Source organism: Notolepis coatsorum (genome assembly GCF_963971535.1).
Source record: "Notolepis coatsorum genome assembly, chromosome: 12".
NCBI lineage: Eukaryota > Metazoa > Chordata > Actinopteri > Aulopiformes > Paralepididae > Notolepis > Notolepis coatsorum.
The window spans coordinates 13,156,779-13,174,278 of NC_140176.1; the positions used below are offsets into that span (position 1 = coordinate 13,156,779).

At 44.7% G+C, this 17,500-nt stretch overlaps 1 protein-coding gene across 1 annotated transcript in view; it reads right to left on the reverse strand.

Moving 5' to 3' along the window:
* The window catches only part of asap1b (ArfGAP with SH3 domain, ankyrin repeat and PH domain 1b), a 182,995-nt gene that overhangs the window by 33,032 nt on the left and 132,463 nt on the right, over positions 1 to 17,500 (reverse strand). The window contains exons 15-18 of the mRNA XM_084326649.1: positions 9,799 to 9,932; positions 8,183 to 8,274; positions 6,893 to 7,079; positions 1,722 to 1,807 (exon numbers count right to left, since the gene is read on the reverse strand). Of these exons, the coding sequence (XP_084182775.1) occupies positions 1,722 to 1,807; positions 6,893 to 7,079; positions 8,183 to 8,274; positions 9,799 to 9,932 (499 nt within the window). The remainder of the gene's footprint in view (positions 1 to 1,721; positions 1,808 to 6,892; positions 7,080 to 8,182; positions 8,275 to 9,798; positions 9,933 to 17,500) is intronic.

Below are 17,500 nucleotides of genomic sequence, written 5' to 3' on the forward strand. Positions count from 1 at the left end.
AGTATCAGTAAACATTGAGCAAATTGAATTCAACTTGCATAAGTATCATAATAATAAAAAAAACGAACAACAAAAACGCCAGTCCAGAGAGCCAAACTGATCTCTTAACCGCCTTTTAATAATCATTAATAATTGCTGAGTGAACCACACATGTTAATAGCAGGTAAACCCCCCTCAGTCAGTCCCCGAACGGGTGAAGACATTAATGAAGAGTAAGCATGACATTGTGTTGAGCAGCGCTATCATTCAATGTGTGTGTGTGTGTGTGTGTGTGTGTGTGTGTGTGTGTGTGTGTGTGTGTGTGTGTGTGTGTGTGTGTGTGTGGTGTGTGTGTGCGTAGTGGGGGAGTAAACAGTTGAAAAGAAGAAGGAATAAATTAAAGTGCTTGACCCAATTCTGTTTGCCTTGTGGGAGTATAAGCTCTCTGTGCAGAGAGAGAGAGAGAGAGAGAGAGAGAGAGAGAGAGAGAGAGAGAGAGAGAGAGAGAGAAAGAAAGAGAGACAGATAATCAGAGTGAGAGAGAGAGACACAGAGAGAGAATGAGAGAGAGAGAGAGAGAGAGAGAGAGAGAGAGAGAGAGAGAGAGCAAGAGAGAGCGAGAGAGAGAGGGAGGAAATACTCTACCGCGGGTAATTCTTGTAGATCCAGTTTGATCAAAGAAATAAACAAGCATTGGTTTACTATGTGACCATGTTGTCATCTGTGGGGTATTTACACGGTTATCAGATGTTCTGTTTTCACAGCTGTTTCACACCATCATAAAAACAATAAACACCATGGGTCCCTGTCTTCTGGTCCGCTCTCTCATGTGGAAAAGATGGATACAAATCCAGAAATCCACGTATACGATTCTTACAGGGAATTAAAGAGAAGAGGCAGCCAGTAATCTAACATACTGTATAATAGTATAAAGACATACTGTAGATGAGATGAGTATGGAGTGGCTCTATGTTTCTTCTAAACCCGTCTGAAGGCAGACGCTACATGTTTCTTACAGTCCCTTTCTGTACGGGCTAATGCAGTAGTTCTCAACCTTTGATACACAGTGGGCCATTGACTTCGTCTGATTAGGGACCTCCATCTGAGAAGATGTTTGTTGTTAGATATGACTTAGTCCAGAAGACTGTGTGCGTGGGGGGGGGGGGGGGGATAACAGAGTGAACTCTTATATATTCTCTCATTAACTTGAATCGAATGGTGAAATTAAACTATTCCCGGGGACCTCCTGGAACCTCCTCAAGGATCCCCTGGTGAGGCCCCCGGGTCTAGTGCAACAGTAAGAGAGAGAGAGAGAGAGAGAGAGAGAGAGAGAGAGAGGGAGAGAGAGAGAGAGAGAGGGAGAGCGAGAGAGAGAGGGAGAGAGAGAGACACACACACAGAGTGACGTAATGTGTGATGATGACAGAGAGAGAGAGAGACACAGAGTGACGTAATGTGTGACGATGACCGAGAGAGAGAGAGAGAGAGACAGAGAGACATAATGACGATGACAGCGAGAGAGACAGAGAGAGAGACACACAGAGTGACGTAATGTGTGACGATGACAGAGAGAAAGACAGAAGGAGAGAGAGAGAAAGAGACAGAGAGAGACAGACAGAGAGGGAGAGAGAGAGAGACACAGAGTGACGTAATGTGTGACGATGACAGAGACAGAAAGAGACAGAGAGACACACACACACACAGAGACGTGTGATGTAATGCGTGACGATGACAGCTTGTACCTGTTCTGTACCAAGAAGTCCACTAAGTGTAGAGAGGTGGGGTCAGCAGTGCGTACGGAGTAGTGCAGCGCCGTCTCCCCGCCCTCCTGCAGGGGGCGATCAAACACAGCAAAGAGACATGGTGAGACTCCCTCTCTCTCTCTCTCTCCTCTCTCTCTCTCTCTCTCTCTCTCTCTCTCTCTCTCTCTCTCTCTCTCTCTCTCTCTCTCTCTCTTCCTTCTCTCCTTCAGTATTTAAACAAGCTGCAGTAAACAAAATGGCTCCTAAAAATAACATCTCTGGTGGGGGGGGGGGGGGGGGGGGTATCACATGCCTGATGCAGACAAGATTATTTTAATGAACGCTAATTAAATCATGTTTCAAGTCTACAGGGCCCGTTTCCATCCTTATATGGGGAGGGGGCGATGACAACGCTGTAACATAAGAGCGATGATTCTTGGCATAATAAAGATAAAACTATTTCTGGAACACTAAACACTAATTACTCTGGAGGCCCCTGTTCTTTAACATCACCTCCTAACTACCGAACAGAAAATATGTAGAGGGCTTCTCTGATTCTCACCCTCACTACACAGATAATCATACTTGTGCCTGCTTTCCAGTTATTAGTCAAATAAATAAGGAAAACCAAACTGGTTTTCAATATGGACTGGTTTTCATGCCTCATCATAAACTGTATGGGAGGGAGAAAATATGCTTGGAAAGTACTATGTGATGTGATTATGAGACAGGCCTGTCAGCTTTTGTAGACAACTGTCAGACTCATCACTGGAAACACCTGCTGCCCATCCTTCTAGAATCTCAGATCATTCAGACGTTCTGTATTGGTCAACACCCGGAGAGTGGTTTTATTTACACCTCTTTTCCCATGTTTACGTTTTATTTACTTATTTTTTTTACCCAGGGACAGTGCACATTAATCAACATCTTCAGTTCCCACATTAATGTAAATGTGCCAGAGTTATCTAATGAGCTAGTTTCCATCTGTCGTCCCTGTCTAACATGCATGTCTTCATGGTGTGGGAGGAAACCAGAGTACCTGGAGGAAACCCACGTGAACACAGGGAGAACATGCAAACTGCACACAGAAAGGCCCCCTGCTGGGGTTTGAACCCAGGAACTTCTTGATGTGAGGCAGCAGTGTTAACCACTGAGCCACCGTGCCGCCCTTATGTCTTCCTATCAGGTCACTTGGATAACGGAAAGCCTAAATTCACGCAGAATGCAGGCGAGGTGTTGGCTAATATCCACAATGAGAATATGGAAGGAGAATAACGAGGGGATAGCCCCCATATATGCTGCCTAAACGGCACTGTTGTTATTAATTTCAAACGTGAAGGTAGTTGATGAGAGAGAGAGAGAGAGAGAGAGAGAGAGAGAGAGTGAGAGGGAATCAAGACAAGCAGTGGCGTAACGTTATACTGAATATCATAACTGGTCAGCAGGTTATTTTTACTGTGCTGTGCCTCCATTCTCACTGTCGGGAGCATTTGAAAAGTTGTGTAGTCTGAGTCTGTGATGGATCGCGGTTTATGTGGGTTTTATTTTAGTTTATTCTAAGGTGCTTTGGCTTTATTTCGTCTTTCTGTGAGGGTCAGCTGTCAATCACTGGCCTCTGCAGTTAATTGCCGTGCGGCGTGGCAGGTGTGTGGGCCTGATTGTCACCTGATTGGTGTCAGGTGTGCAGTGCCTTGAAGTAGGTTTGGTTGACTGTGTTCGGATGCTGGTCCATTTCATGTTTTCCCTCAATAGTAGAGGAGTGTCCCAAGCTCATGCTTCTAGGGTTTTCTCTGTCTCTAGTGCTGTTGTGTTTCTTGTTGTTTTCAACTGCTAGGCAGTGGTGGTTATTTTGGGATTTTTACCCAGTTATTTTATACAGGTTTTTTGTGTTTCCTACAGTTTAAATTTTTATTTATTTGAATCTTGTGTTTCCCCCCACCCTCTCTCATCATCACTCAGCGATTCCAGTGGTTACCCCTCTAGCCTTAGGGTAACTTTAAGATTCCCCTTTTTGTGTGTGTCTGCGTGTGTGTCCTACACCCCCCCCAATCCTGACAGTCTCTCTAAATTAAAGGGATTTCACAGTAACATTGTAAATTGTAATGGAAACACTGCATGTATTCTATATTATCTAATTCACATGTGTGTTTAGTGATGTAGGCGGAGGCCTACAGTATGTGTTTATTTGCATACTGAGCGGGGAAGCAAGTTCCAACCACAAATGGTCACTAGAGACGCATTTGGAGACACATTCTAAACAGCTTCTCAGATATCGACGAGTTAGACTTGATAGCGCATCAGCCTCCCTCTGTCTCGCCACTCTGTGTAGGAGTATGTTTCAAGCTGTGTGCTGTACAGGCGTAGAGGCAGCTCTGTGTAGGAGTGTGTTTCAGGCTGTGTGATGTACAGGCGTAGAGGCAGCTCTGTGTAGGAGTGTGTTTCAGGCTGTGTGCTGTACAGGCGTAGAGGCAGCTCTGTGTAGGAGTGTGTTTCAGGCTGTGTGATGTACAGGCGTAGAGGCAGCTCTGTGTAGGAGTGTGTTTCAGGCTGTGTGACGTACAGGTGTAGAGGCAGCTCTGTGTAGGAGTGTGTTTCAGGCTGTGTGACGTACAGGTGTAGAGGCAGCTCTGTGTGATGTACAGGCATAGAGACAGCTCTGTGTAGGAGTGTGTCTCAGGCTGTGTGACGTACAGGTGTAGAGGCATCTGTGTAGGAGTGTGGTTCAGGCTGTGTGACGTACAGGTGTAGAGGCAGCTCTGTGTAGGAGTGTGTTTCAGGCTGTGTGACGTACAGGTGTAGAGGCAGCTCTGTGTGACGTACAGGTGTAGAGGCAGCTCTGTGTGACGTACAGGTGTAGAGGCAGCTCTGTGTGACGTACAGGTGTAGAGACAGCTCTGTGTAGGAGTGTGTTTCAGGCTGTGTTGATTGATTGATTGAAAACTTTATTAACAGATTGCAGAATGGGTACAATACAGTACAGCTCAATACACACAATTGTTAAGGGGATGCAGACCAGAGAAAGACTTTCGTCTTGTTTACATCAGGGTCCCCCATTTTCAATTCATCAGGACATATATGACATACATGACATACAGATAGTCAGTACTGCTACATCTATACATTTATGACATACCAGATTTGCAAATACAGTACTGTTTGTGATACAGAAGGAGTCAAGAAAAGAGAGTATATACATTTGACGTAGAAACTGTACATTGGAGGAGGTTGGGTGGGGGGGGGGTTGGGTACACTGGGATATTGACAACCATACTGGGTAATCTACATTGGAGGTGGTTGGGGGGGGGCACACTGTATAAACAAGCAAAACTGTACATTGAGGGGGGGGGGGGAGACACTGTACAATCAAACAAAATTGTACATTGGACTATTGACAAAACCATACTAGGTAAATGACTGTACATTGGAGGGGGTTGGGTTAGGATATTTACAGGGGCCAGTGTTGAATTGCAGTCTCCCGTAGGTGTCCCTTGAGAGAGGTTTTGAAAGTGGGTAGTGATCCACATTCCTTTACAGCTTTGGGTAGGGCGTTCCACATTGATGTGGCATAATTGCGAAACGTGTTTAGTCCCTTATTTGAGCCGAATCTGGGTTTAACATGATTTGTGGAGCTCCCTCTGGTGTTGTGATCGTGGTATTCACTGACCTTTGGGAAGTATTTTGACATGTACATGGGTACCTTGGTCGTGTAGTGTATCTTGTAGACCAGGCCCATTGCAAGTTGCTGTACTCTGTCGTCTACTCTAAGCCATCCTAGGTTGTCAAAGTGGGCAGGGGTGAGGTGGGTTCTAGGAGTAAGGTCAAGCAGTAGTCTGACCAGTTTGTTTTGAGATGTTTGTAATTTTGTTTTTAGCGCCTTTGAGGTGCTTTGGTACCATGAGGTGCAAGCATAGTCGTAGTACCCCTGAATGAGTGCTCCTGCCAGAGTCTTCAGGGTGTTCTTGTTTACCAGAGAGGAGATCCGGTACAAGAATCAAGTTCGTTGGTTGACTTTTTTTATTACATTGGATGCCATTTTGTCACAGGAGAGATTAGCCTCTAGGATGGAACCCAGGTAGGTAATTTCATCTTTCCTTGTGACAATATTGTCACCCACTGTAACTGAGAAGCCGTCGGTCTTGCTGAGTTTGTTATTTGAACCGAAGAGAATGGACTCTGTTTTGCCCATGTGTAATGATAGTTTGTTATCAGCGAGCCATATGCAGATTCTGCCTAGTTCCGAGCTGAGGGTTTTTTCAACCTGTAACTTGTTCTTGTCAGAGACCAGCAGGGCTGAGTCGTCCGCAAACAGGAACAAGTTGCAGTCACAAGCTGACGACATGTCATTTGCATAAATTAGGAACAGTAGCGGTCCTAGTATGCTTCCTTGTGGAACACCACAGCTCACTGTGAGGGGGGGGGGGATAGGGTACCGTTTACCTCCACCATCTGTTCCCTCCCCTCAAGGTAGGATTGCATCCAGCTCACTGATAGACTATCAAAACCAATTGCTTTTAGTTTGTCAATCAGAATGGAGTGATTGACCGTGTCAAAGGCCTTTTGTAGGTCCAGCATGACCATGCCGCAGTATTTGCCTGCGTCCACCTCTTGTTTGACGTGGTCATTCAAATAGAGAAGGCATGTGTCAGTGGAGTGGGATGTTCTGAAGCCAGATTGGAATTCGTAGATTAGATTTTTTTACGCTAGGTACTTTTCGACCTGTTCGTAGACTATTTTTTCCATGACTTTCGAGATGGAGGTGAGAATAGAAACAGTGTGACGTACAGGTGTAGAGGCAGCTCTGTGTGACGTACAGGTGTAGAGACAGCTCTGTGTAGGAGTGTGGTTCAGGCTGTGTGACGTACAGGTCTAGAGGCAGCTCTGTGTAGGAGTGTGTTTCAGGCATGTAGGAGTGTGTTTCAGGCTGTGTGACGTACAGGCAGCTGTGTAGGCGTGTGTTTCAGGCTGTGTGACGTACAGGTGTAGAGGCAGCTCTGTTTAGAGTGTGTTTCAGGCTGTGTGACGTACAGGTGTAGAGGCAGCTCTGTGTGACGTACAGGTGTAGAGGCACCTCTGTGTAGGAGTGTGTTTCAGGCTGTGTGACGTACAGGTGTAGAGGCAGCTCTGTGTGACGTACAGGTGTACAGGCAGCTCTGTGTAGGAGTGGGACTCACCGGCCCACCCTCTGGGAGTGGCTCCATAAGCTCCACCCCCTCTGCGTAGACCTGGATGAGTGACAGCAGGTCCCGGGACTGGACCGCTTCACACAGCTCTATCGTCCTGGCTGATGCTGAAGTGCACGTCTTCCGAGCGAACTTGTGGTCCACATACTTAGCGTTGATATACTCCTTCCTCGCTGTCCTACGGTCAAAGAATAAATACATCATCATCAAATGAGACAGTAGCTGTCGAGATGCCAGTGTGTATTATTATGAAATCCCACTTCCACCGGAATGAGCTTTTAAAGTGATCCAAACGTAAACAAATGAATAGCAACACCACCAAAAGTAAGAAATAAGAATGGAGACATATTTTCATTCTCTGGTTGATTGGGCTCTTGATACAAGGACTGACAATAGACAGGCTATTCATAAACTGCTTATTATTTCATTGTTTAAAATAAAAATAAAAAGTCAATATTTATTTGTAATTATATTCACTGGAGTAAAACAGATTTACATTTCAATGTGTTAAAGGAAAATGCCAACATTATGGGAAATGTGAAGATAGATAGGCTACCAATTTCATCTCTGTGCGTTCAGTAGAAAGCTACGGTATCTGGCAGCAAGCTAGCCTAACTTAGCACAAATTAATGAAAGCCGATATGAACCACTAGCCTAGCTGTTGGCCAAAAACACAGTTTTAAGCTAGGCTAGTGGTCCGTATCCACTTCCATTAATTTGTGCTAAGCTAGGCTAGCTTAGCAGCCGGATAGCTTTCTACTGAATGCAGAGAGGAAATTTGCATCTATCTTCTTGTCTGACTGATGATGAGAAGATGATAAGCCCATTTCCCATGATGTTGTCGTGTTCTGTTAAGAAAGTTCCAGATAGCTTATAATTATCCATTTAAAGTTCAAACTATTCCAGAATGTATGTGAATACTGTAAAATAATGTAAACAGCTGTGGGGGTGTGGGAGACATGATCCAATAGACTTTTATACGCCTGAGTCTCCTGAACACGGAGAGACCAATCGCAAGTCGATCGGCACTTTCTCGACTGGTCTCTCCGTGTTCAGGAGACTCGGGTGTATAAAAGTCACTTGGATCATGTCTCCCGCACCACCGCAGCCGTAGCCACAACCACTCACGTCGCGGCTCTCATCCACATTCATTAATTCCCTCCCCCCCCCCCCCCCCCCAGCTCTCTCTCCCATGAGCTCAATGTAACGCGGAAGTGGTCTATGGGAGAAATAGTTTAGAAAATTATGTAGTTTCCAGGCGGCCGTGTTGCTGAGACTTACATGTCGCTGGAGGGAGTTGGCTTTGCTGAGGGGGAGGGAAGGTTCCCCTCCATGATCTCATTAAAGCTGCTGTTCCCGACGTTCTTGGCCAGCTAAAGAAAAACACAAACACAAGGAAGAACAAGCGGACACCGGCGTTCCATCAGGGTCACTTCACCCAAAAAAAAACCGATGCTGATTTATTTAGCACGTAATCTCACACAAAATCCAAAAACTGTTTTACACACATTTGATTTGATTTGATTTTAAATCTTTATTTCGAACATGCAAATGAATACAAACAAACAAATAACTAAACAAAAGCAAAACACAACTCAATCTACATGTTCGAAAAGGAGTAGGAAGAAGTATACACTTGTTTAATCCTACCCCTTTTCCACTACTCAAATGAGTGTACTATTTTAAAACATAAAAAAGAAAAAAAATATATATATTTTATTTCTCGATTTAGTTATCGAGAGTAAATGAGTTTGAATATGGCCACCAGTGATGTCATCGGGGACATTGAATCCTTGTGTTGTGTTAATTAACAGCTCCATGAAATGACGCAGATGAAGAAATAGCAACACCATGTTTTATAGGGACTGCTACCTTATCGTTCCATGGAGCTGTTAATTAACACAACACAAGGGTTCAAAGTCCCCGAAGACATCACTGGTGGCCATATTCAAACTCACTTACTCTCAATAACTGTCTATAGACTTTTTCCAAACCTCGTGATTGTTTTTCTATACTTTCCAAGACCAAGTATGGACAAATATAATTGTCCATAAAAACATTGACATGGAAAGTGAACTCTTTCTCAAAACATCCATTTGATTTGAGGTATTTAATTTAATTAAATTCTTATTTGTACAGTAATGCACAGTTCCAGAAGACTGATTGCATAATCAAAGCACTTCTCAATTTGCACATTCCATGAGCGAAAAGGAGCAGGGGGAATAACATTTATTTTGCCTGCCCCTTACTCAACAAAAACAATAGAAATAGATGGTCTGCCAATTACAATTATTTAACAGTCAATACTTACAATAATGTGAGCAAAAAATAACTGAAAGATCTTTGTACAACTCTTTAAATCATTCTGTAGAGAATTCCAGTTTTACGCCACATACTATATACACATCTGCTTTAACCCTTCCACTACCACACTACAAAGGGTTAACACCAGTGTGATAGTGAAAGGGTTATCCTTCTATAGTGTGGTAGTGAAAGGGTTAAAGTAGTCTGTGCATACTGATGCTTAAAATTCAATTACCTTTTATAGTTCTTGTCCTCAGAACTAAAAACTAAAAAACATCTGGCAAAGCTTTCTGGCAATAATCAGCTTTTTGCCCTGTATATAGCTAATAATATCTGTGACTCAAGTAAATCTTTAAGTTTCATAAGTCCTGACGTCTGTTGGTGTGTTCTACTGCTCTTTTCTGTAATATAACCAATGACTTTATGTTGTTCATATACCTGTTGCGCCACACTTCTACACAGTAACTAAAATATGGCAAGATAAGTAAACCATATATAATTCAGAATACAGAATTTGAATGAACTTGGATTCTTTTATATATATTATATTGGATTATATATTTGTATTATATATAATATTATTTTTGCCTCACCAAGAGTTCAGAGGTGCCCAGCTTGTCCAGCTCCATGGACTGGATGCGGGAGATGTGGACCCCCATCTCCCTGTGGATCCCAGAGCACTCGATGCAGGTCAGGATCCCCAGGTTGGTGGACAGCCACTTGGGGTCTAGCGACACAAACAAGATGAACGACAATCCATTCAACCTTTATTCATGTATCTGAACAATTACCGATGTCCAGGTCCTTGTTTACAATGATGCCTAATTAACTAAACCAAATCTTTTTCCGTTTAAAACAGTAGCCTAATGTTTTATTTATGATCAGTTAAAACAGCAGCCTACAGGTTTATGGTCAATTAAAACAGTTACGTAAAATGTATATACTCCCTTTTCTGGACTCTTTTTGTATCACAAACAGTACTGTATTTGCAAATCTGGTATGTCATAAATGTATAGATGTAGCAGTACTGTCTATCTGTATGTCGTGTATGTCATATATGTCCTGATGAATTGAAAATGGGGGATACCCTGATGTAAACAAGATGAAAGTCTTTCTCTGGTCTGCATCCCCTTAACAATTGTGTGTATTAAGCCGTACTGTATTGTACCCATTCTGCAATCTGTTAATAAAGTTTTCAATCAATCAATCAGGTTTATGATCAGTTAAAACAGCAGCCTACAGGGACGAGAGGTTTATGATCTGAAGTGCCGAAAAGACATCAGTATATTGATCAGTATATTGATCAGTGTATTGATCAGTGTATTGATCTTTCTCCACTAAAAGCACTAATTTGTTTGGTCTGCAGCTCCCTCCTCTACAGCATCAGTGCTATAGCTCCAATATAGAGTCCAGCTGGTCCTGCTAACCCACACCACGTCCTCACTGGCTGTGGTAAATGGCTGCTTTTTTATATAGCAGCTTTTATCCAAAGCGCTTTACAATTTGTTCCTCACATTTGACCCATTCACGACACTCAGACATTCACACACCGACGGCGGAGGCGACCATGCAAGGTGCCAACCTGCTCATCGGGAGCAATTAGGGGGTTAAGTTAAGTGTCTTGCTCAAGGACACATCGACACGCTGCCGAGGAGGAGCGGGAATCGAACCGGGAACCTCCGGATTGCCAGACGACTGCTCTACCTCCCGAGCCACTGTCTCCCACCGGATCAACTACACACCATCCTGCTGGTCTGCACTTTCAAAGCCCTTCATCAACTTTACATTAACTCTAGTTAATAGCCTCTATAGGACCGATTCCTCCCCATCACTTCCCTTACAGATTGTTCCTGCCAGTCTGGGGGATTGAACCGGTGTTCCTGCCAGTCTGGGGGATTGAACCGGTGTTCCTGCCAGTCCGGGGGATTGAACCGGTGTTCCTGCCAGTCTGGGGGATTAAACCCGTGACCTTCGGGGTCACAAATCCTCTTCTCTAACCTCTAGGCCACCGCTGCGCTCTCTGTTGTTTTAACTGCAGAATAATTGCCTCTGCCTCTGAAGAACATCCAATGTGGTCGGTGTCAGAATAAACTAACTGTGTAGATTATTAACCTCAGATATATCATATATAGGCCTATAATGAATGTCAAATATCATATTATACAAATACAATATCATGCTTAAAATCAGCATCAGCAGTTTACTTCTGCAAAGCGACAGACGTTACATGATGTTGCATTTCATTGCATGATGTTGTTGCATTTCATTGCATGATGTTGCATTTCATTGCATGATGTTGCATTTCCATCGCATGATGTTGCATTTCCATCGCATGATGTTGCATTTCCATCGCATGATGTTGCATTTCCATCGCATGATGTTGCATTTCATCGCATGATGTTGCATTTCCATCGCAGAACAAGTTTAAGCTTCAGTCTGCTGCACTACACATTACCCACCACTAGAGGGTGCAGTCAGCACAAGGGAGCTATGGCCACAGGCAAGTCCTATTGAAGGAGAGAGATAGAGACTATTGCATAACCCGGTGTGGGGCAAAATGTATGAGCAATGCTCCGATGTGGCAGAGCACAGCCCCTCCAGACCGCAGCCCAGGACACTTGGTGCAGGCTAGGAGGTCTAAGCAGGGTATAGGAGCTCTAAGCAGGGAGAGCTGTGCAGAGCAGCCAGTGGCTGGTGAGTGCTGGTGAGAGGAAGGGTGTGTTTGAATCTGGACCACACCGGTCTGAGATGGGTGGGAGGAAAGCCAATGACTCATAACCGCCCTTACATCAGCCGTGTACACACACACACACATACACATTCACATACACATACACACACATACACATACACAATCACATACACACACATACACTACATACACATACACATTCACATTCACATACACATAGACATACACACACATACACATACAGTACATACACATACACACACACATACACATACACATACACATACACACATATTACACATACCTGGATACAATACATACATACACACACATACACATACACATACGCATACACATATTACACATACACATACCTAGATAGAGTACATACATACACACACATACGCATAGACCCACACACACACACACCCACACACACACACACACACACACACACACACACACACCCACACTCCACAAAGAACAGATGCAAGATGGTGGTAGAGAGAACAGAAAGAGAGCAGAAAACACATCATTACAAACCCACAAGTACCTGCCTTCAAACTAGTAGTTTTTAAATGCACTATCGTTTTTGGGGTTTTGAATATATATGACAGTGAATTAGTAACCTGCTGGAAAATAAATATTTAGTGTAGTGCACTATGTAGTGACACCCTGTGGACGTGAGACGTAACACCTCAAAGAGGTGGACCAGGGTGAGACCACCTCAAACAGGACCAGGGTGAGACCACCTCAAACAGGACCAGGGTGAGACCACCTCAAACAGGACCAGGGTGAGACCACCTCAAACAGGACCAGGGTGAGACCACCTCAAACAGGACCAGGGTGAGACCACCTCAAACAGGACCAGGGTGAGACCACCTCAAACAGGAGGACCAGGGTGAGACCACCTCAAACAGGACCAGGGTGAGACCACCTCAAACAGGAGGACCAGGGTGAGACCACCTCAAACAGGACCAGGGTGAGACCACCTCAAACAGGAGGACCAGGGTGAGACCACCTCAAACAGGACCAGGGTGAGACCACCTCAAACAGGACCAGGGTGAGACCACCTCTAACAGGACCAGGGTGAGACCACCTCAAACAGGACCAGGGTGAGACCACCTCAAACAGGACCAGGGTGAGACCACCTCAAACAGGAGGACCAGGGTGAGACCACCTCAAACAGGACCAGGGTGAGACCACCTCAAACAGGACCCAGGAGTCCAGTGAGTCTCCAACATGCGTTTAACATGCTGGGAACATGGACTGGAGTTAACATGCTGGGAACATGGACTGGAGTTAACATGCTGGGATTGATTGATTGATTGATTGAAAACTTTATTAACAGATTGCAGAATGGGTACAATACAGTACAGCTCAATACACACAATTGTTAAGGGGATGCAGACCAGAGAAAGACTTTCGTCTTGTTTACATCAGGGTCCCCCATTTTCAATTCATCAGGACATATATGACATACATGACATACAGATAGTCAGTACTGCTACATCTATACATTTATGACATACCAGATTTGCAAATACAGTACTGTTTGTGATACAGAAGGAGTCAAGAAAAGGGAGTATATACATTTGACGTAGAAACTGTACATTGGAGGAGGTTGGGTGGGGGGGGTTGGGTACGTTGGGATATTGACAACCATACTGGGTAATTTACATTGGAGGTGGTTGGGGGGGGCACACTGTATAAACAAGCAAAACTGTACATTGAGGGGGGGGGGGGGGGAGACACTGTACAAACAAACAAAATTGTACATTGGACTATTGACAAAACCATACTAGGTAAATGACTGTACATTGGAGGGGGTTGGGTTAGGATATTTACAGGGGCCAGTGTTGAATTGCAGTCTCCCGTAGGTGTCCCTTGAGAGAGGTTTTGAAAGTGGGTAGTGATCCACATTCCTTTACAGCTTTGGGTAGGGCGTTCCACATTGATGTGGCATAATTGCGAAACGTGTTTAGTCCCTTATTTGAGCCGAATCTGGGTTTAACATGATTTGTGGAGCTCCCTCTGGTGTTGTGATCGTGGTATTCACTGACCTTTGGGAAGTATTTTGACATGTACATGGGTACCTTGGTCGTGTAGTGTATCTTGTAGACCAGGCCCATTGCAAGTTGCTGTACTCTGTCGTCTACTCTAAGCCATCCTAGGTTGTCAAAGTGGGCAGGGGTGAGGTGGGTTCTAGGAGTAAGGTCAAGCAGTAGTCTGACCAGTTTGTTTTGAGATGTTTGTAATTTTGTTTTTAGCGCCTTTGAGGTGCTTTGGTACCATGAGGTGCAAGCATAGTCGTAGTACCCCTGAATGAGTGCTCCTGCCAGAGTCTTCAGGGTATTCTTGTTTACCAGAGAGGAGATCCGGTACAAGAATCAAGTTCGTTGGTTGACTTTTTTTATTACATTGGATGCCATTTTGTCACAGGAGAGATTAGCCTCTAGGATGGAACCCAGGTAGGTAATTTCATCTTTCCTTGTTACAATATTGTCACCCACTGTAACTGAGAAGCCGTCGGTCTTGCTGAGTTTGTTATTTGAACCGAAGAGAATGGACTCTGTTTTGCCCATGTGTAATGATAGTTTGTTATCAGCGAGCCATATGCAGATTCTGCCTAGTTCCGAGCTGAGGGTTTTTTCAACCTGTAACTTGTTCTTGTCAGAGACCAGCAGGGCTGAGTCGTCCGCAAACAGGAACAAGTTGCAGTCACAAGCTGACGACATGTCATTTGCATAAATTAGGAACAGTAGCGGTCCTAGTATGCTTCCTTGTGGAACACCACAGCTCACTGTGAGGGGGGGGGATAGGGTACCGTTTACCTCCACCATCTGTTCCCTCCCCTCAAGGTAGGATTGCATCCAGCTCACTGATAGACTATCAAAACCAATTGCTTTTAGCTTGTCAATCAGAATGGAGTGATTGACCGTGTCAAAGGCCTGTACTGTAACATGTACATGTACTGGAGTTAACATGCTGGGAACATGGACTGGAGTTAACATGCTGGGAACATGGACTGGAGTTAACATGCTGGGAACATGGACTGGCGTTAAAACATGGACATATAAGCTGGGAACATGGACTGGAGTTGAAACATGGACTGGAGTTAAAACATGGACTGGAGTTAACATGCTGGGAACATGGACTGGAGTTAACATGCTGGGAACATGGACTGGAGTTAACATGCTGGGCACATGGACTGGAGTTAACATGCTGGGAACATGGACTGGAGTTAACATGCTGGGAACATGGACTGGAGTTAACATGCTGGGAACATGGACTGGCGTTAAAACATGGACTGGAGTTAAAACATGGACTGGAGTTAAAACATGGACTGGAGTTAAAACATGGACTGAAGTTAAAACATGGACTGGAGTTAAAACATGGACTGGAGTTAACATGGACATAATAGAATGTAAAGTAACTCCCCTCCGGCTGCCATGTACACCCGGTGGAGCGTGTGTGAATTATGTAACAACGTGATCGTGATGTAATGCTGTTGTTTCTCTAAGCAGGAGGCTTCTCTCCAGAGTATAATTCATCCCTCCGGTGGGCTGCTGTGGTGTTAGTGCTGACAGAGGAGAGCAGGGGGATGATGCTCTGTGTGTGTCTGTGTGTGTGTACTGGTACAGTGTGTATGTGTATGTGTATGTCTGTGTATGTGTAAATATATGTGTATGTGTATGAGTATGTGTATGTGTAAATATGTGTATATATATACAGTATGTGTATGCATGCATGTGTATGTATGTGTATGTGTATATGTAAATATATGTGTATATGTATGTGTATATACAGTGTATGTGTGTGTGTACAGTATGTGTGTGTGTGTGTGTCTGTGTATATGTATGTGCAGGGCCGCCTCAGGGGGTGTGCGAGCAGTGCGGTCGCACAGGGCCTCGCGGGAAGGGGGGCCTCGCACAAAAAAAAAAAAGAAGAAAAAAAAAGAAGAAAAAAATATATTTATTATTTATTTATTTTAATTTTTAATTTTTTTATTATTTTTTGTGAGGCCCCCCTTCCCGCGAGGCCCTTTTTCATCACAGACCTATATGCTTATATATTTCACATTAGACACGTTTGTAGAATGTGTCTGACTTGTTCCTGGCTCTGCGGCTCTGCAGATACACTATTGGAGCTCTGGGGCTCTGCAGCAGACATACTATTGGTTTCAACGAAGGGAGGGGTTACATGTGTACAGTCGGCCGGCGTGCGTCAGCTGTGTCTGACTATTTTGCGCGTGCAGCATTGGAGGTTATGCCAGCCAAGACAAAGAGGACGGTCGTTCGGCAGATGGACTGAAGATGAAAGTTGTTGCATGTTAGAAAGTTCAGTCAGGCTAGCCATGTCGGCTTAGCTAAAGGCAGGGACAGCTAGTTAGCTTTAGCTACGTTATAATATCGAGTGCTAACGTGTGGTTCAGTCGGGATAGCCATGTCGGCTAGTAGCTTAGCTAAAGGCTAACTAGCGTTAGCTAACCTAGAGAGAGCGCGTGCAGCATTGTTATGCCAAGATGAAGAGGATGGTCGTTCGGCAGATGAACTTCGTCAACTCCACGCGGTTGTCTCCATCCTCTTGGACGTTTGGTGAGTTTTTAATGCACTCTATTCTATTCCCACCGTGGAGATATCTCTCTCTCTCTCTGTCTCGGGCCGGCTAGCTATCGTGGCCAACGTTATGTTGGCTAACGTTATGTGGAGCCAGCAGGCCGGCTAGCTATCGTAGCTGACGTTCTGTTGGACCAGCGGGCCGGCTAGCTATCGTAGCTAACCTTATGTTGAGCTAGCGGGCCGGCTAGCTATCGTAGCTAATGTTATGTTGAGCTAGCGGGCCGGCTAACTATCGTAGCCAACGTTATGTTGAGCTAGCGGGCCGGCTAGCTGTCGTAGACGTTATGTTGAGCCAAGCGGGCCGGCTAGCTATCGTAGCTAACGTTATATTGAGCCAAGCGGGCCGGCTAGCTGTCGTAGCTAACGTTATATTGAGCCAAGCGGGCCGGCTAGCTGTCGTAGCTAACGTTATATTGAGCCAAGCGGGCCGGCTAGCTGTCGTAGCTAACGTTCTGTCGAGCTAGCGTCAGTACCTGGCCACTCTATTTGCAGTTAGCCTCTTTAGCTGATGTCGGCCATTGGCTCCTTGCTACTTTGTTTTCTCTGGTATAGACCCTCTTCTCTTTGGATTTAAGTGTTGATCTTTGTCCTTTTGGATCTATGTATATTCATGTTGCCTTTGTGAAGTTATCTTTTCCTTCTGTTTTGTTCTTCCATTAAAAGTTGAATATCCTTTAGGGGCTCATCTTAGCTGTCTTGCTTATCTCTCTCTCTCTCTCTCTGTCTGGACCACAGACCCATCTCTCTCTCTCTCTCTCTCTCTCTCTCTCTCTCTCTCTCTCTCTGTCTGGACCACAGACTCATCTCTCTCTCTCTGGACCACAGACTCTCTCTGTCTGGATCATCACAGACTCTCTCTCTCTCTCTCTCTCTCTCTCTGAGCATTGCATTGCTTATTTGTCAATTGTGTCGGTCAGTTCATTGCAATTTTTCCTTCAGTCACATTTCGTTTTATCCTGCACCTGGCCTAAAACAGGTTGG